The 19,551-nt window shown below is 39.1% G+C and overlaps 1 protein-coding gene across 2 annotated transcripts in view; it reads left to right on the top strand.

Moving 5' to 3' along the window:
• LOC126755183 (uncharacterized) overlaps positions 1-19,052 on the top strand; it is a 29,548-nt gene extending 10,496 nt beyond the window's left edge. For both annotated transcript variants that reach the window (XM_050467571.1, XM_050467570.1), the window contains 5 exons: positions 14,489-15,734; positions 15,791-16,237; positions 16,293-16,883; positions 18,365-18,491; positions 18,554-19,052. In XM_050467571.1, coding sequence (XP_050323528.1) covers positions 14,489-15,734; positions 15,791-16,237; positions 16,293-16,883; positions 18,365-18,491; positions 18,554-18,941 — 2,799 coding nt within the window. In that variant the 3' untranslated portion in view covers positions 18,942-19,052. The remainder of the gene's footprint in view (positions 1-14,488; positions 15,735-15,790; positions 16,238-16,292; positions 16,884-18,364; positions 18,492-18,553) is intronic.
• The last annotated feature ends 499 nt before the right edge of the window (positions 19,053-19,551 follow it).

Below are 19,551 nucleotides of genomic sequence, written 5' to 3'. Positions count from 1 at the left end.
ATTGGAAGAAGGCGTGGTTGTGAAACGATTTCACCCATATTTCGTACACGTCATCAGGGTGTTACGAGAATATTATATACCGAATTTCATTGAAATCGGTAAAGTAGTTCCTGAGATATGGTTTTTGGTCCATAAGTGGGCGACGCCACGCCCATTTTCAATTTTAAAAAAAGCCTGGGTGCAGTTTCCTTCTACCATTTCTTCCGTAAAATTTAGTGTTTCTGACGTTTTTTGTTAGTCGGTTAACGCACTTTTAGTGATTTTCAACATAACCTTTGTATGGGAGGTGGGCGTGGTTATTATCCGATTTCTTTCATTTTTGAACTGTATATGGAAATGCCTGAAGGAAACGACTCTATAGAGTTTGGTTGACATAGCTATAGTAGTTTCCGAGATATGTACAAAAAACTTAGTAGGGGCGGGGCCACGCCCACTTTTCCAAAAAAATTACGTCCAAATATGCCCCTCCCTAATGCGATCCTTTGTGCCAAATTTCACTTTAATATCTTTATTTATGGTTTAGTTATGACACTTTATAGGTTTTCGGTTTTCGCCATTTTGTGGGCGTGACAGTGGGCCGATTTTGCCCATCTTCGAACTTAACCTTCTTATGGTGCCAAGAAATACGTGTACCAAGTTTCATCATGATATCTCAATTTTTACTCAAGTTACAGCTTGCACGGACGGATGGACAGACAGACATCCGGATTTCAACTCTACTCGTCACCCTGATCACTTTGGTATATACTCGTATAACCCTATATCTGACTCTTTTAGTTTTAGGACTTACAAACAACCGTTATGTGAACAAAAATATAATACTCTCCTTAGCAGCTTTGTTGCGAGAGCATAAAAAATGTCGAACTTCAAAAAAAGTCACGAAAATCTTGTTTTTTTTTCGTTAAAAATCGTTTAAATCGAAAATAGACAATTCTGGTAGGGACGATAACTATAAATGAGTAGAAGAACATATGTAAATTTTAAAGCAATCGGTTGAATACTTTTTTTTTAGGACCATGACAGTTTCAGAAAATGATGATTCGAGAAAAATGCGTTTAGAAACGTAGCAGCTGCAGACTTGTCATGGCGCCTGGTAGACAGTCGCTTACGACACGTCGGCGACTATGAGCTGTAACTTATCAAATACTATGAATTTCGGTCTGAATTTTTCACAGCATGTTTTCAATAGGTTTTACTGTCAAAATATAAAAAAAATCAGAACGAACAAGCAAATAAACCATCATTAGTAGAATATTATATCCTCGGCACGGTCGCGAGTGCGACAACTATTTGTTTTATGACAGGAGATATTTTATAATATCCTCATTCACTACTCAGACACTTCGATTTAATAATAATATTAGTAAACTAAACGATTACCCTAGCTGGATTCCTAAAGGCGTTTTAGCTTTGATTTCGCAAATGTGGAGAAATCAGAAGTTGATTCAAACCCGTGTCCCAACATATTTGAAAAAAAAAATCGATTTTTCGAAGTGATTACATGAGAAGGTTTTGGCTACATTTGGCCGTCCAAAGCGTGTGCAGTTTTGACAATAAAATTACCGGAATGGGATCGAATAAACCAAAATTACGCTGTTACAGTAGACCATAAACATTCTGCACTTTGTCAGCAATTTGACTAGCGTCTTCGTCTTTAAAAAAAAACTGTTTTATAAAGCCTACGGAAGCTTTGCTGGCGTTAATTTTTTATCTTATCTTTCTAATGCCATACAGCATAACCCGATCGAACTAATATAAAGCGAGATGTAGCTTGGTTAAGCCATCTATTGCAAAGGGAATGAAATTATTTTTTCTACAATTCTATATACATACATATATCTGCTGGGGATTGCTCTGAAGGCGACAAATTAAACATAATTAAATATTTTGCGTTTTATTTACAATTTCCGGGTACTTTTTTGTCACAATGTATATAATATTCAGAACGAACAAGCAAGTAAACCATCATTAGTAGAATATTACATATATCCTCGACACGGTATAAGAATAGACAGCATTATGATGAAATAGTGGAAAAGGAAAGAAAATTAATGGTCAACCGCTCTAACAAGTGTAAAAATGTACATAATTTGATTGTAGCAATCCATGGCGCATTATTCATTATTGAACAACGCCACATTCCATGATTCATGAGGGTGTCAATTAACTGCCTAGATGACGTCAGCAGTTGTTAAGTGAGGTCCATTATAGTAATTATTTCTATACTAAATACAATCTAGTTTAATTTATTGAGAAATAGTGTAAGAGGAAATAATCATATAGTTTTTGCTTTTGTTATACGATATTACAAATTCAAATCATTACGTATACGCACTGTAGTACCAAAAACACTACTTAGTAGGAGTAATCAAAATCTCTGTAAATTCATATCTTTTCAACGGAATGCCATAACTGCTGCAAGCGCTTTAAGTAAAATAACTGCAGTGTAGTGTAGCATGTGACAGGCACACATACATGCAGCCGCACACATACACATAGTGAGGCGCACAAAAACAGTTTTACTTTCAATGCAAAGCCGTTGCGTCTAAGAGAAGCCAACATGCACGTATTTGGAGCACCGAACAGATGTTCTTGAACTTTTACAGCTTCCTGCATGCCAATAATAATTGCAAACACATACATTCACACAAATATGTATATACATATATATATATATACATATATACATACCAACTAAAGCAAAATAATAAAAATAACACAGTTTGTTCACAATGCAACTCAGCGTATATATGTATATGTATATATAAATATATAGCAATATATACATATGTATAAATGTGCCTTTATATGCATGTGTGTAAGTATTTGCTCGTCAGCCGGCAGATTACCTCACACAACTACCGCACAGTTGACCAGTTTTACTTTGTAACTGTTGCTACATTTCATTACTACGCATTTCTCTCTCTCTCTCTCTCTCTCGGAACAAGCTCTTTGTAGCACAATCACTGCGCATGTTCAATACATGATTCTCTTGGCTTTGTTAATCCTTTTATTTTCGCTTTTCACATTTATTTATTTACTGCCTTTGTTAATGGCTGCGCGTTCAGGTCCATTGACACCGCACTGTTTGGTTGCGCACATACTTGTACAAAGCCGCAGTTGCCGCAATTGGTGGTTTGTATGCCGCCTAACGGTTGCTTCTTGACCTTAAGGTGTCATGGGGTTGTGCGCACCAATTTGAAGTTATGTGTTATTGGCGTACACGAAATTCACATATTGTTACATATGCAGGAGTGCAGTTACTATAACTGTAATTCATATATATTTTATTGCAATCTCTTTTGCATATATAGTACTTATATGCATAAATATTTGCTGCAAGTATATAATATACAAATAGTTCCGATTTTTGCACCAAAGCATAAGTAAATGACGTGTGAAGTTCAGTGCAGGGCAAATGGGTTCAACGGCATCTGTATCAGTGTGACCTTAAATGCCTATTGGCAACTGCAAACATATACTTACATATATACACATCATATCAATATATGATATAACCAAATTATATATTCATGTATATTTAATTGGTGAATAATGTTTCAGTAGCTGCATGTGGAGCTTAAAGCTTGTTGAAAGGGACTTTCATTGTATAATGGGTTGTCAAAAAAGTCTTGCGGTATTTTTATTGAATTTTTTTTTTTATTGAAATTGAAATGAATTTTTGATGACTCATGCCCAGCTCTTGACCGATGCTACGGCTGCTACTATGCCGGTCTCTATCGACCAATTCAGCGATTTTATCGCAATTTTCGACGACAGGCCTCCCGGAGCGTGGCGCATCTTCGACCACCTCTACACCAGAACGAAAACGTTGAAACCATCGTTGTGCGGTGGAAATGGAAACTGTATCGGGTCCATAAACTGCACAAATTTTATTGGCGGCTTGAGATGCGTTTTTGCCTTTATCGTAGTAGTACTGTAAAATATGTCGTATTTTCTCTTTATTTTGCTCCATGTTTGCGACGCTATAACTCACGAACGACTTAAAAGAAACGACAATCAATCAAACACGTGTTAGCGCGTGAAATGAGCTTTTCAAAAAGGTATAGCATGACCCGATGCGATAAATGAAACTAGAAGTACGCGCTTTCAGCGCCAACTAGCGAAAATACCGCAAGACTGTTTTGACAACCTTTATATCGGGTGATTTTTTAGCTTATATAAGTTTTTAAAAAAAAAAAAAGCATAAAATTTCAAAATCTCATCGGTTCTTTATTTGAAACGTTAGATTGGTTCAGGACATTTACTTTTTGAAGATAATTTCATTTAAATGTTGACCGCGGCTGCGTCTTAGGTGGTCCATTCGGAAAGTCAAATTTTGGGCAACTTTTTCGAGCATTTCGGCCGGAATAGCCCCAATTTCTTCGGAAATGTGTATTCGCGAAGCTGGAATATCGTGGCTTATTTCTACAGCTCACTTTAGATATTCGACGTAGCCCCACAAAAAATAGTAAAGGCGTTTCGCATGACTTTTCTCTCGAAAACTTCGGGTCAACGTTTCTTCAGATGAATTGTTCTCCGAAGTTTTCCCTCAAAATGGCCATAGAATCGCGAGCTGTGTGGCATGTAGCGCCATCTTGTTGAAACCACATGAGTCAACATTTAAAGGAAATTATCTTCAAAAAGTAAATGTCATGAACCAATCTAACGTTTCAAATAAAGAACCGATGAGATTTTGCAAATTTTATGCGTTTTTTTTTTTAAAAAAGTTATCAAGCTCTTTTGCTCCCTTGATATGGAGAAAGTCAGAACATTCATTAATACGATATATATAGTATGTGTTGCCAAAGCTCAAGAAGTTAAGTCGATTTCTTCTTCTTATTTATTGGCGTAGACACCGCTTATGCGGTTACAGCCGAGTTGACAACAATTGAAGATTTCAAGGGTAGCCAGGACCTTCTCCACATGGATCCAACGGAGTGTGGGCCTTCCTCTGCGTTCCCCGGCGACTACTACGTCAAATACTTTCAGAGTTGGAGTGTTTTCGTCCATTTGGACGGCATGACCTAGCCAGCGTAGCCTTCTTTTTCTTAATTGGCGTAGACACCGCTTACACGATTATAGCCGAGTTAACAACAGCGCGCCAATCGTTTCTTTTTTTCGCTACGTGGCGCCAATTGGATATTCCAAGCGATGCCAGGTCCTTCTCCACTTGGTCCTTCCAACGGAGTGGAGGTCTTCCTCTTCCTCTGCTTCCTCCGGCGGGTACTGCGTCGAATACTTTCAGAGCTGGAGTGTTTTCGTCCATCCGGACAACATGACCTAGCCAGCGTAGCCGCTGTCTTTTAATTCGCAGAACTATGTCGATGTCGTCGTATATCTCGTACAGCTGATCGTTCCATCGAATGCGGTATTCGCCGTGGCTAACGCGCAAAGGACTATAAATCTTTCGCAGCACTTTTCTCTCGAAAACTCGCAACGTTGACTCATCAGATGTTGTCATCGTCCATGCCTCTGCACCATATAGCAGGACGGGAATAATGAGTGACTTATAAAGTTTGTTTTTGTTCGTCGAGAGAGGATTTTACTTCTCAATTGCCTACTTAGTCCGAAGTAACACCTGTTGGCAAGAGATATTCTGCGTTGGATTTCCAGGCGTTGGTGGTGTTGATAGTGGTTCCAAAATAGACGAAATTGTCTACGACTTCGAAGTTATGACTGTCAACAGTGACGTGGAACCAAGTCGCGAGTGCGACAACTATTTGTTTTATGAATAATAATAATAATAATGATATTAATAATGATAATAAACCAAACGATTACCCTCCTCTTGTTCTACTAACGCTGGACCCAATTTACATATGAACGGAATTTGTCGAGTCATGAAAAGCGAGTTTTTTAAGCGCCCAAATCTAAAAATTACACCAAAAAATTAAAAAATCACAAAGGAATCTCTGGAATAATTAAAGTCAGTCCTTAGTCTTGTCCTAAGCCAGAAAAATATCTCGAGTAATTAAATTGTAAGTATCGACAAAGCGCCTTGTATCCAATACAAATCTTTCTTCTTTAATTCCTACTCCCGCCAGCTTAGCTGGATTCCTAAAGGCGTTTTAGCTTTGATTTCGCAAATGCGGAGAAATCACATGTCGATTCAAGCCCGTGTTCCCCCCAACATATTTTTAGCCTTACCGCGTGGACACTAATAGGACAATATCCAGTTATAACCCCTAGAGTTAAAGAAAACTTAACCTTGCTGAGGGCGAAAAGCTCGCTGGTTCTCTTGCGATTAGCTTTGGGGCAGATGGGTATTGCGACCACTTAGATAGTTATAGTTGCGTAGGGCTCATCAAGCTACCGTCAGGTTCAACTTCCAATAGCAAAACATAGCAGAGCTTTGATCCCTTCCAACTCCAACACCAGGTTTAAGTTTCCTTTTTTGCCAATTCATCAGCACGGCAAATGCCTGCGGTTCTGTCATGGCCTGATACTCAAACTAGTCATATCTAGTACTAACTTGACGCCGTTGGTAATGAGGGGAAGCTTTATTAAGTGCAAAGCTAGTATTGAAGCTTTACTATTGAAGTGGATAGTTACTTTCCTCAAGTAGGCTACGCCCGGAGCTGTATTTCTACTGCTACTTCGATGACAGCAACCTTGGTTTCAAAAAGTATAATCCAAGAAGCCTGACAATGGACACTTTAGTAAACCTTCCCACAGCTGTGACCCACCCGTGAAGCCGCTCACTGCTCCTTTTCCTCAGCGGCTACTTCTTACCCACATTTTCATAGTAGGTATGATGGCAAAGAACGGACCGCCGGATCTTGTTTCGGCTATTTCAGAGTGTTCAGTTACATTATCTGTCGTATATACGCGAACTAGTATCTCAGTTTTTGAGATATGGATGTGAAAATGCGCTTTTCTCTCCAAGAAGTTGCTCATTTGTCAAAACTGCCGATAACGAACCATTATAGCATGTAGTTGCTATACAAAATTAATGATCGGAATTCAGTTCTTGTACGGAAAGCTTTTTCATTTGAAGAGATATCTTCATCAAATTTTGCATTGGTTGTTGTCTAATGCCATCGTGCAATTTCCGAAGAAATTCTTATGATGGGATCGCTACAACATATAGCTGACATACAAACTGAACTTTTCAATTGAAGAGATAGATATCTTCACCAAATTCGGCTGATGAAAATGAAGTTCTTGTAAGGAAGCTTTTGAATTTGTAAAGGGTATTGCAGCTTCGGAACAACCGAAGATAACGTTTTCTCTTGTTTATAAATCACATTATCTATATGTGAACTTTGTTTATTAAAAAAAAAAAATCTAAAATCTGGACGTTTCTTTACTTTGGCCACAAAATTCTAAGACAGTGGTTAGTTGGTGCAAGTGTAACTCCATGACTTCCCTTGTTTACATACTGGGTCTCTTCTTATCATGTAGACATCAGCTCTGCACTGTGCTGAATTCATTTTTCTTATCACAATACTAGGTTGGGCTAGGTTAAGTTGATCTGATAGGCCAATAAGCCACGCATAGACCAGTTTAGTCCTTTGCGATGCCAGATGGAGTTCAGTTGCCACAGTCTGTCAAGTAAGAGCGTAGTCGTGTTAATTATAAAAAAAAATTATCTTATGAAACTTTCAAAAACTGCTACAAAGTGAATGTGCGTCTTCCACGAAGCTTCTGTTTAATATGTATATGCCCACACATTTTCAATAGGGTTTGCATCGGGCGACTGCGACAGCCAATCCAATGTAACGATGCCAGATTGAGTTTTCCACTGAGTACAGAGTTTGCTGCGGTGTTTAGGATCGTTGTCCTCCTGCAGAATCCAATCTTCATTTTTTGTGATGAATCATCGTTTGGCAGATGGCAGTAAAACCGTTTTGTCGAATTTTATCATTTTCTCGGCATTTAGGTTGTCAGTAAAGAGGTACAAAGTGCCGAATCCCTGCTTTGAGAAGCAGCCCCAAAGATGCACCTTTATTCCTTGTTTTACGGTCCGCTGAATAAGCCTATTGGTGGAAGTTGACTAGGCTCGCGTGAGAACAGAACGTGCTCATATAGAACATTCGTCAGTAAAAATGACATTTTCAAAATCACTATCAATATTCTCATGCGCCCGAACGAGTCGCTTTGTCACAAGTTTTTCAGTCAACAGAGGCTTCTTCATTGTGTTGCGCCATTTCAGATCATGAGTATGAAGAAGGGTTCGGATAGTTTCGTAGGATATATCTAAATCTTTTGCCATAAATTTTAGTTGTCCTTGCCGCAGTGTTAAAGCAGTATTCCGCGAAAACAGATTCACTATTCTTTTTTCATCTTTTTGTTCACTTTTCCTATTGAACCACGTTCTGGTAATTCATCAACATTTTTAGCCACTAAATATCGCTGTATCCACTTCTGTACAAATGCCTTCGACTTTCTCATATATTTAGCAGCCGCTGATTGCGACATTTTGGGACCTTTCGGGTGGATGCAAAGGAACACAGCCTCGTATACACAGCGTACTTAGCACTCATGGCGTTTAACGTGACTCTCTTTCAAAAGATCAACGACAACTGAATCTTTGTTGACAATGCATCAAGGACAAAGCTTCCCTCTATCGGCTCGCGAAGGAATTATAGCGAAATCTTTCGTTAACTGTCGGTAAAGTCGACCACGCTCTTACTTGACAGACTGTAAGTTCAAGAGGAGTAGTCCTCGTTTAGGATGACTGCGCTTGACGCGAATTTTAACAGACTCTGCGGCCTCACTATCGATACCTCCTCCAGTGTATCATACCGTGAGGACCTCAGATGCGTACAGCGTCGTCTTGCCAATGCGGGACAAGTGCACAAGAGATGTTCCATTGTTTCCCTGGTGCCCTACTCTAAACATTTACTGCAGTCTTTTCGATCTGTCAGACCACATCCTGCGGGCTTGTGTCGCCACCAGACAGTGACCAGTTAGTATTCCCATCATGTTCCTGCAGCCTCTTCTACCGAGTGCCAATGGGATTATCACAATACGATATGTATTTATAACAGCTTTTAGAAGACTATTTTCTTTACACAAAATACATTCCACATATTTATTTACTAGTCACGTCTCAGTTATACATATAACTTGGCGAAGTGCCTCCTCATCATTCCATATAGTTCTTATCATTCCGTAGTTCTAGTTTTATTCGTCGCATCGGGTCATGCTATACCTTTTTGAAAAGCTCATTTCACGCGCTAACACGTGTTTGATTGATTGTCGTTTCTTTTAAGTCGTTCGTGAGTTATAGCGTCGCAAACATGGATCAAAATAAAGAAAAAATACGACATATTTTACAGTACTACTACGATAAAGGCAAAAATGCATCTCAAGCCGACAATAAAATTTGTGCAGTTTATGTACCCGATACAGTTTCCATTTCCACAGCACAACGATGGTTTCAACGTTTTCGTTCTGGTGTAGAGGTGGTCGAAGATGCGCCACGCTCCGGAAGGCCTGTCGTCGAAAATTGTGATAAAATCGCTGAATTGGTCGAAAGAGACCGGCATAGTAGCATCGGTCAAGAGCTGGGCATGAGTCATCAAAAATTCATTTCAATTTCAATAAAAAAAAATCAATAAAAATACCGCAAGACTTTTTTGACAACCCATTATGTATGTACATATGTTAAGAATTTTCGCTTGCAAAGCTGAGTTAGAAACAACAAATCCTTGCAGGCCTCCAATGCTCCGTTGACAAAATACTCAGGATGACAAGAAATTATTTGTAGACTATGCCTTCATTCTCAATTCAAACCTATTTCCACTGAAGTATACATATGTATGTATATTCATTTACAAATACATATACATACATACATATTCGTATGAATTATTCTCCTACTTTATTACTGTGCAGCTACTACATTTGTCCTTGGTTAGTGAGCCCTACACTCTGACCTTGACTGCTGTGTAGGGTAGCGTATTTGACGGACGCGAAGGGGTTACCTTTGAGTTCATGGAATCTTCCCGAACGCCGTCATTCGCCTGTATTTATTCACTTTTTCCCATTTGATGAGTTCATTTATTTATTTGTTGATTCGCTCAAGTTGTGCTGGCGGCGCTTGTTATTAAATCGATTAAACAAGTTAGGTAAATTGTAGCTGCAATTTAAGTAATTGATTGAGTGCAGAAAACTATTTATGAGACGATTTCTTAGATATACATACACACACACATGTTGTATGTATATAACATAGTTTGTTCATTCCTAGGTACATATGTATGTACTTATAAGTGGAACACTTTTAAAGCAAAAAAGAGCGTTACCAAGCACAGCTGCTGAACTCGGTTCTACCGCTATACATGCTTTGCAGACTTGTGTCGGTATAACCGTAAAAGAAATAATGGAAATAATGTATTACTTTGCGTGCTGTTCGCGCTCTCCAATTTATTTATATGGCATAAATATCAAACTACTTCAAATAATTAAAAGCTTGTGAAGCCACACAACTTATGCGCTTGGCAATAAGCTTTGGGCGTGTGTAATAACTCTGTAAGCGTGGCAAAAGTTTTTTTTTCAAATAATATAATCTTCTTCAAACCATCAATTCATTGCATTGAAACATATCTGCGTGATGCTTGTCGTAAGGAAATAGCGTGTAATTATAGTTATCTATAAAATCTTTTTTGCCAATTATTTTCAAATTTAGAAGTTAATATTTTAATGACGGTTTTCGATTATCATGATTTTAATATAAACCATTAAATTTTTTATATGAATAGCAAGGAAGCATTTAGTCAGTTGTCTCTATATAACGCTAAAGTTATCAAAAACAAAAAAAAAACATTAATTTCGCTTGATTCGAAGCTACAATACCCGTCACAAATACAAAGTATTCTGTAAAAGGGCTTAATTGCGATCGTACAGTTTGTATGACAGCTATATGCTATAGTTATCCGATCTGAACGATTTATTCAGAGGTTGCACTGTTGCCTCGGATGATTACCCATGCCAAATTTGCTGAAGATATCTCGTCAAATGAAAAAGTTTTTCATACAAGCGCTTGATTCCGATCGATTTATATGGCAGCTATGTGTTATAGTAATCCGATATCGGCAGTTCCGACAAATTAACAGCTTATTAGGAAGAAAAGGATGTGTTTCAGATCGATATCACAAAAAGTGAGGGACTAATTCGCCCACATACAGACAGACATACGGATAGATAGACGGACAACAGCCTTATCCCACGACGCTCAAGAGCACAGCAGATCAAATTAATGCGTTGATCAGCGCTTTGAAATTGCCAGGCATTCAGTACCAGTTGGCAGCGGGGAATGGACACAGTAACCACCTTGGTAAGGTACGACGCCCATCTAAAACCTGTGCCGTACTTTGTGTCCGGCACCCGGTTGCAATGCAACTCCACATTCAACTGACAAGGTATCAGTTCTTCTCACATTCGGGTTTTAACCACAACAACCGCGATACTCCCCGAGGGTCCAGACCGCATTAGTATGTTAGAGCGAACTCTAAGGACTTCTGCTCCCCTTGATACCAGAATTAAGCCTCTGGTCAGACTTCGTAGCCGAAACTACTACCAGTTGAGCCTCTTTAGTGTTTTGGACTGATGACCAGGGATTGGACGCCATACGCAAATTATACGCACACGCCATTCACGCAAGAATCTAACCCATTCTCATTCTCAGTTAAACGCCTGAACAATTCACGCGCAAACGACACTAACTATTCGGCTTTCCGACTAGTGGAGATCACCCCGCTAACATTTAAACGTCCATCAGCCCAGCTAATTCCCATACCATCCATACCACCCAAATCCTCAATATCCAAGTATATCGGGCATTCCGCAATTACATGGACTCAATCCTGTACTCGCGCCTCACACAAACACCCCGACCTATCATGACCCGTAAGCAGAAAACCCAGACTCAGACGGAATCTGAAATCTGGGTTAAGTCACTCGACTTAGGATCATTGCCTCAACGGTAGATAGACGAACATAGCTAAATCGACTCAGCACAATATGTTGATCATTTATATAAATATTTCATATGATTAAAGTTAAAGAAACAGCACTTGAAAGTCGCCGTGTTTGCATCAGAGAGTTAGTAGGGGATTTCAACATTTCTTATGGGCCTGATTCAAGACATTTTGATTAAAGTATTGGGTATAAAGCGTGTTAATGCTAAACTCGTACCGAATAAGTACTGGCTTTTTAGCCGAACACGAAACAGAGTCATTTCTCTGCCAACGTGTTCGCCAGATTTGGTTCCAGAGACTTTCTTCTGTTTTCGAAACTGCAAGATACGTGCCATGAGTCTATTGTCAAAATCAAGTATTGAGTTCTGAATCAAAATCGCCAATCAATTGACATATGGATTTCAAACTTCACACGAACATTAAAAAAGGTTATACCAATCCAACTAAACATTCTTTAGTTTAATACCGATATTGTAGTATTTTTTTAGCTTATGTGCAGGGTTTTTCAATACATAAGAGTGATATGATTTCATAAAAAAAAACAAAAAAAAACTAAATGTTAAGGAAATTCAATTGTTTTTGTTCATGAATAATTTGTGGATTATCTTCGCAGCAGAATCGATAGTTTGGTTTATTTACCGCACCACTCGGATGAAAGTGAGCCTGATCGAAAAAGATGATTTTCTTAAAAAAATCGTTATTGTCTTTAAGTTGTTCCAAGGCAAAATCAGCAAATTCATGACGTACACGGTGGTCCACTTCTTGAGTGAGTACAATTTTATACAAATGCCAGTTCAAATCCTTTCTCAAAATCCGTCAGGTTGCGGTTGGGGACAGTCTCAATTCCAGAGAACGTCTTGGAATCGAGAAATTGCGGTCTTTAGCAGCACTTTCATGAACGGCAGCAATATTTTCATTATTTCGAGCGGTTCCTCGTCTTTTTGGCACTGGAACATTATATAAAGAAAGTGACCGCTTGAAATTTTCAACATGTACGATTATTATGACAGTAATAATCAAGTGTTTCAATAAAATGATTTTTTAGTTTGAATGTAGTTCCGAAGTTGGTGATATTACCTCTAGGTTGACAGGAGTGTAGAACTTGTTTCTTTGCTTCGTTCGTAATGAACAGGGGAAACCGCGACAAGGTTAGGTTAACATTTGGTCGGGAGACTAGTACTTTTTACAGATGTGAAAAAGCGATTCTTTGATACGCCCACAAATTCACAATGGAAAAGCAAACAAGTAAGAAAGGGCTAAGTTCGGGTGTCACCGAAAATTTTATACTCTCGCATGATAAAGTGATAATCGAGATTTCATTATACGTCATTTACATATTTTTCAAATACCGTATTTTTGTAAAGTTTTTCATCATTCGTTCCTAATGTACTATATATTATACAGAGAAGGCATCAGATGGAATTCAAAATAGCGTTATATTGGAAGAAGGCAACCGATTTCAAATCGTACATGTCATCACAGTTAAAAAATATTATATACCGAATTTCATTGAAATCGGTCAAGTTCCTGAGATATGGTTTTTGCTCCATGGGCGACGCCACGCCCATTTTTAATTAAAAAAAAAGCCTGGGTGCAGCTTCCTTCTGCCATTTTCTTCCGTAAAATTTTTTGTTAGTCGGTTAACGCACTTTTAGTGATTTTCAACATAATAATTTGTATGGGAGGTGGGCGTGGTTATGATCCGATTTATTCCATTTTTGAACTGTATATGGAAATGCCTGAAGGAAACGACTCAGAGTTTGGTTGACATAGATAATAGTTTCCGAGATATGTACAAAAAACTTAGTAGGGGGCGGGGCCACGCCCACTTTTCCAAGAACATTACGTCCAAATATGCCCCTCCCTAATCGATCCTTTAGTCAAATTTCTCTTTAATATCCATTGACACTTTAAGGTTTTGGTTTCCGCCATTTTGTGGGCGTGGCAGTGGGCCGATTTTGCCCATCTTCGAACTTAACCTTCTTATGGTGCCAAGAAATACGTTGATTTCATCATGAGTCCAAAAGCACATCAAACAGCTTGTTCACGGACATAGACATCCGGATTTTCTTCGTCAACAGAATCTTTGGTATATATAACCCTATATTGACTCTTTTATTTAGGACTTACAAACAACCGTCAGATGAATGTGAGATTCATCTTAGAAGATGATTTTCTTAAAAAATTCGTTATAGTTTTCAAGTTGTTTCACGGCCAAATCAGAAAATTTACAACGTTTTCGATGGTCCAGTTTTTTAATGAAAATGTGAAAGGTAGAAATCTGGAAAAATGCACTTGGACTTAGAGTTTCCTAACTTGAAATTTAAACGAACATTCTTTCTGTTAATAAAACTCAGACAGACTAACTCTACTAATTGTCAAAAAGAATCGATCATATTTAGATATTCTTTAAAGAAATCTTTCATATAACTTTGTCATACGATAAACCAATTCAAAGTTAATCATTCAAATTTATTTTACTAAGACTTACAAATTTTTTCTACACGGAACATATTTTTAGTATCCCTATTCTAATTTTCATGATTTCTCATTTTTAGAATTCACGGGGACCGTTACACGGCACGAGTGAATCGTACCCAACTGGTGGAGTCCAGCACCAGTCGGGAGGGTTCATTCGCACATCCACGGACAGCGATGGTGACTGTGGCGTTTACATCACCGATCGGCATAATCATCACGCCGCCACCAATATACCACCATCGCCGCCACCTTCACTTGTCGGCGCTTCGTGTGAACTGCCGACAACGGTTGCTTGCTCTCAACCCGCCCCACCATCATTGCTCACCGAGTATCAACAGTCGACTGGTTCGCTCTTCTCAGTCGTGTCGGCACCACCGGTACCGCTCGCCGAACTTGACGTCAAACAAGTGGATGCGCTTAATAGCGGTGGATTCCACAAGGTCATGGGGATCGCTGGAGGTGTTGGTCTGCAAGCTGGCGTCGGCATGGGTTTATCAACGATGGGTGGTAGTGCACAAAATGCCTACTCGACCACATCAATGGATGCAACAGCTACCGCGGCAGTTATGGCTGCAGGCGCCACAATCAATTGCCCGATGGACGGTACGGCTACGATCGCTGGCACCACCACACATGGCATACAACGTCGTCCGGCAACGTTGCCCATTAATACGCCATACTGTCCGGCACCGGTTAGCCGCACTTTGCACTCGAGCCTCTTGGAGCATCAAATTGCCGAAATTGAAGAAGAGGATAATGAAAATCTGTTGACTGTCTCCAGTATTACAGCGCGTCCATTAATCGCCAAATCGCGTGAGATACGTTCGAATCGACAGTTGCAGCTGATCGAACAATCCGCGAAACGTGGAGCTAAACAAACGCGACGCGCTAATCTGTCCGCACATGCCGCCGACGGCAGGTCCGCCGATACGGATCAGTGTGTAGCGGGCAAGCGTACAACCTCTGCTTCATCACGTTCCTCAGTTAATACTGATCCACCAGATGGTGGTTATGGTTGGCTAATTGTTTTTGGCGCATTTTCAGTGCAATTTTGGGTTGCAGGCTTGGTTAAGTCATATGGCGTGCTCTATGTGGAAATAATGGAAACATTTCCCAGTTCAACGGCAACCGTTGCTTCTTGGATACCCGCCATACTATCAGCATTATGCTTAGTTTTAGCGCCAGTCTCTAGCGCACTATGTCAGCGATTTTCTTGCCGTTCGGTGGTTTTCGTTGGCGGTATATTCTGTGCGTTGGGACTTACGCTTAGCTACTTTGCGACTAGTCTGTTACATTTGCTCATTACCTTTGGAGTTTTGACAGGTAAAATTACTGGACTTCCTTAAAGTAGTCGCTTTAATATTAACTCATTCACATAGGTATCGGTGGCGGCCTCTCTACAACACCCGGAATCGTAATTGTGTCACAGTATTTCGACAAGCATCGTGCGCTAGCAAATGGCATCTGTGTTTCGGGCACCGCCGCTGGTAGTTTTATATTACCGGTGCTTATAAAACATCTCGCAGAGAAATTCGGCTTCCATGGAACGATTTTAATTTTGGGCGGTTGCATGTTTCATGTTTGCATCTCAGCCACACTTTACAGACCTATAGAGGATTACAATAGTGAAAGTGGCAAGTTAAACGAGGAGGAGGAAGAGTCGGCGAAACCGCTGAATGACATCAATCCCAGTACAACGGGCATGCTTACTGGCTCCACATACTTGGACACATGTGATGCTACGCTCAACAATAAATTTATCGAACATCTGTTTCTTGAGGAATCAAAAAACCGACTTAATGATCTATACTCGGGCAAGCAAAGTGGTAAGTATTTTCTTAATTAGGGTTTAGCACTTTCTAACTCATATTACTTCCTTAGCAAATGAAAAGCAAATTGCCGCTGGCCACGAAACTGATGATGATGAGGTAAAGGATGTTATTGGTGAGACAACATTTATCAAGCCAATGAAGAAGGTGCGCAGTTCGGGTATTATGCATTCTGTGGAAGATCTCAGCACCGACTCCACTTGGGTGTATCGCAAGAATTCCGGTACCGATTCCAATCGTGGTAGCCGACGACGTCGAAACGTGTTTGCGAATGACGAAATCATTTCGAAGATACAAGCACATCTGGAGAAACCGCTCTCCCCACCAGCCGTGGTGACACGTGGCCTGAGCAAAAGCATGGAGATACCCACACCAGTTAGTAATTTTACTGACTTGAACAAACGTGGTGAGCTGCATGACCTCAGTGGTGCTATAGTAGCTCAACCACCAATAGATGCTGGCGTCAGCGAAGACGATGATGATGACGATGTACCACGCACCTGCTGTGAACGCATTGAAATGTACTTGGACATTAGTTTATTGAAAGATACCACATTCATATTGATGTGCTTGTCTGTGACATTGATGTCGGTCGGTTGTCCCTACATGCTTTACTATCTTCCGGCACATGTCATTTCCATAGGTGAGTTAAATCAGAGCTAATTTTTGAGAGAATATTTGTTGGTTTCGTCCTGATTAAAATACTTGCCATAAATTACACTGCTCTCTCTATTTTTGTGTTAAGGATTGATGATATATAAAATTGAGAGTGATGATGATGAATGATGAGTTTTGAACTATCTCCGAACCGTTGTTGAAGTTGTATGAAAAGATTTTGGAAATCAGAAAAATAATTTTTGTATGATTCCTTAAAGATTTGGCTTCATTTGATCTGTCTATGTTTGAAGCCTCTAATAGTACCAACAGTAAAATGAGTCTTATATAAAGTTAGTTAAAATACTGTTTTTGTTGTTAGATCGAGAGATCGAGGAGCTGATAAAATAAATCATCCAACCTCGTTTGTTTCAGCCTAGAAAAAATTTGTGATAATACCTAAAATGTTAATCCTTCGAAGACGCTCCTAAAAAAAATATTCAAATAATATTATAATATGATCGTGCTGATTATTCCGGACACCTCAAGGAAACCTATAAGAACTCGGAATTTGCAAATGAAAATATAAATACCTCGCTTGGCAAGCGGGCTGTGAACAATCTGGGTTTACCAAATTCCTTTGCTTTTGGTCTCTATGGGTTAGTAAATACCGACCAAATCACTGGCTCAAAAAGTGCTGGCCTCAAAATGAGCTAAAATTTCGTAAAAAAAAGAAACTTTGCTGCCTCTTCCTAAAGTTCTTTTACCACCGCTTCACATAAACCTTGAATTGATGAAGCCATTTGTAAAGTCACTTCCAAGAGATAGAAGTTGCTTTTGATACTTTGTATCAAGGTTTCCAGGTTTCTCGGAGGCAAAGTTGAAAGAAGATGTTGGATCAGATATTCGACGTTTGATGGCAGATTCAAACTTCAGGTTCAGCACAAACATGACGGATCTTCAAAGAGAAGGTTGAATAGCCTTTAAAGAGGTCATATAGAAATTTTCAATCAATAAAAAAGATCTTAACTACTAACAGTCAGTCAAATCGTCAAAGGAATGTATTAAGCATTTCAAGCTTCAGGTTTCCTAATGATTTTCTTCTTTCCCAACTCGACTACTTTCCAGAAAATTTAGGAGCAGGATGAATAATTTCACCTAGTATTAAGAAGATGGAAAAAACACCAGGGAATATGGAGTGTGTCAATTTTGGATGCTTCAGAGAGATCTTCCTGATGATTCCTACAGAGTCTCACTGGGAAAAAGATATGCATTTCTATAATAAATTATAAACCGAATTCAGTACACTCAACACCATCGGAAATCAAAACAGATCACAACTTTTTTTGCCGACTTATGTAATCGGATTGATCTAACGCAAATAATTTCTAGACTTTTGTAGGTGACTGGGTTGAGAGTAGAATAAAAATAGGAAAGGAATATAAAAAAAAATTGTTTAACAATATTATTTAAAATTTTCTCCAGTATTAGACAATACTCTACACATTCTTTTTATTATTATTCGTTTAGGCAACAACAAAAGTCAGGCCGGTTATCTAGTCGCCGTGAGTGCTGTGTTGGATTTATGTGGACGCTTGGGTCTTGGCTGGTTGTCCGATTTGCAACTTTTCGATCGCAAAAAGACCTACATTTTCTGGTAAGCAAACACATTTTAACAAATACAAAAATATTTTCCTAACTGTAATCTCACCGTTTTAGTATACTGGGCGCCGGCATAGCCGTACTTACAATACCGTCTGAGGACACGCTTTATTTGATTGGACTATCCGCTGCTGTTTATGGCTTCTGTTTGGGCAGCTGGTACGTGTTAATGCCGGTTTTGTTGGCTGACATCTTCGGCACGGATCGTATTAGTTCCAGCTATGGTTTGGTGCGTATGTTTCAGAGCATTGGCGCAATTTCGGTGCCACCGTTAGCCGGCTTTCTACGCGATCTTTCTGGTAGCTACGAGATATGTTTCTACTGTATGGGCGCTTGCATGGTGTTGGGCAGCATACCGCTACTGGTTTCGGCGCTGCTTGAAAGCCGCGAACGTGATCCCTTCGAACAACCCGATGAAAGTGATGAGAACTCTACAGTATCTTAAGCGGTTTTGGATGGAAATTTTTTCTTGACAGCAATTTTATTGACTGTTTTATGATTTGTATAGCACATGGAGTTTAAAAAGTGATAAATGTGTCTCCCTGTGCTTATGCTATTCACTAGTAGTTATTGAACACTGCTTTGATGTTGATTTAGATTCAGTCCAATGTGTTTTTGAAATTCCTATTAGTATGTGTAGCACATAATTTACTCAGACAAGTAGTATAACTATCAATAGTAATTACATATTTACACACATACATATATGTATTCCAACATATTACTATATACTAAGTTGTTGTGCTAGTAGATCATAGATTTCTGGAACCTTGTCGAAGTTTTCTAACGGAAATCATTTGCATATTATCGTAGATTTTAGGATACCTGTTACTGACTCAACTGAAGTAAAACGAATTTATTTTGGAAAAATAAATCTTAAGGCAGTTCACTCAGAATCGTAAATAACCATAAACTGCTTTTGTTCGATAACTGCTTTTTTGTTTTAGTAGACATATCGAGGTACAAAAAATACATGCTACATAAAAGAAGAAAAAAAGTTTGAAACCCATAAACTGTTTTCGAGTTCAGGGGAAATGTTTTATGTTTTAAAGTTC

Source organism: Bactrocera neohumeralis, chromosome 4 (assembly GCF_024586455.1).
Source record: "Bactrocera neohumeralis isolate Rockhampton chromosome 4, APGP_CSIRO_Bneo_wtdbg2-racon-allhic-juicebox.fasta_v2, whole genome shotgun sequence".
In the NCBI taxonomy this organism is placed as follows: Eukaryota; Metazoa; Arthropoda; class Insecta; order Diptera; family Tephritidae; genus Bactrocera; species Bactrocera neohumeralis.
The sequence above is the reverse complement of the archived record's forward strand: the minus strand, read 5'-3'. Positions and strand labels throughout refer to the sequence as shown.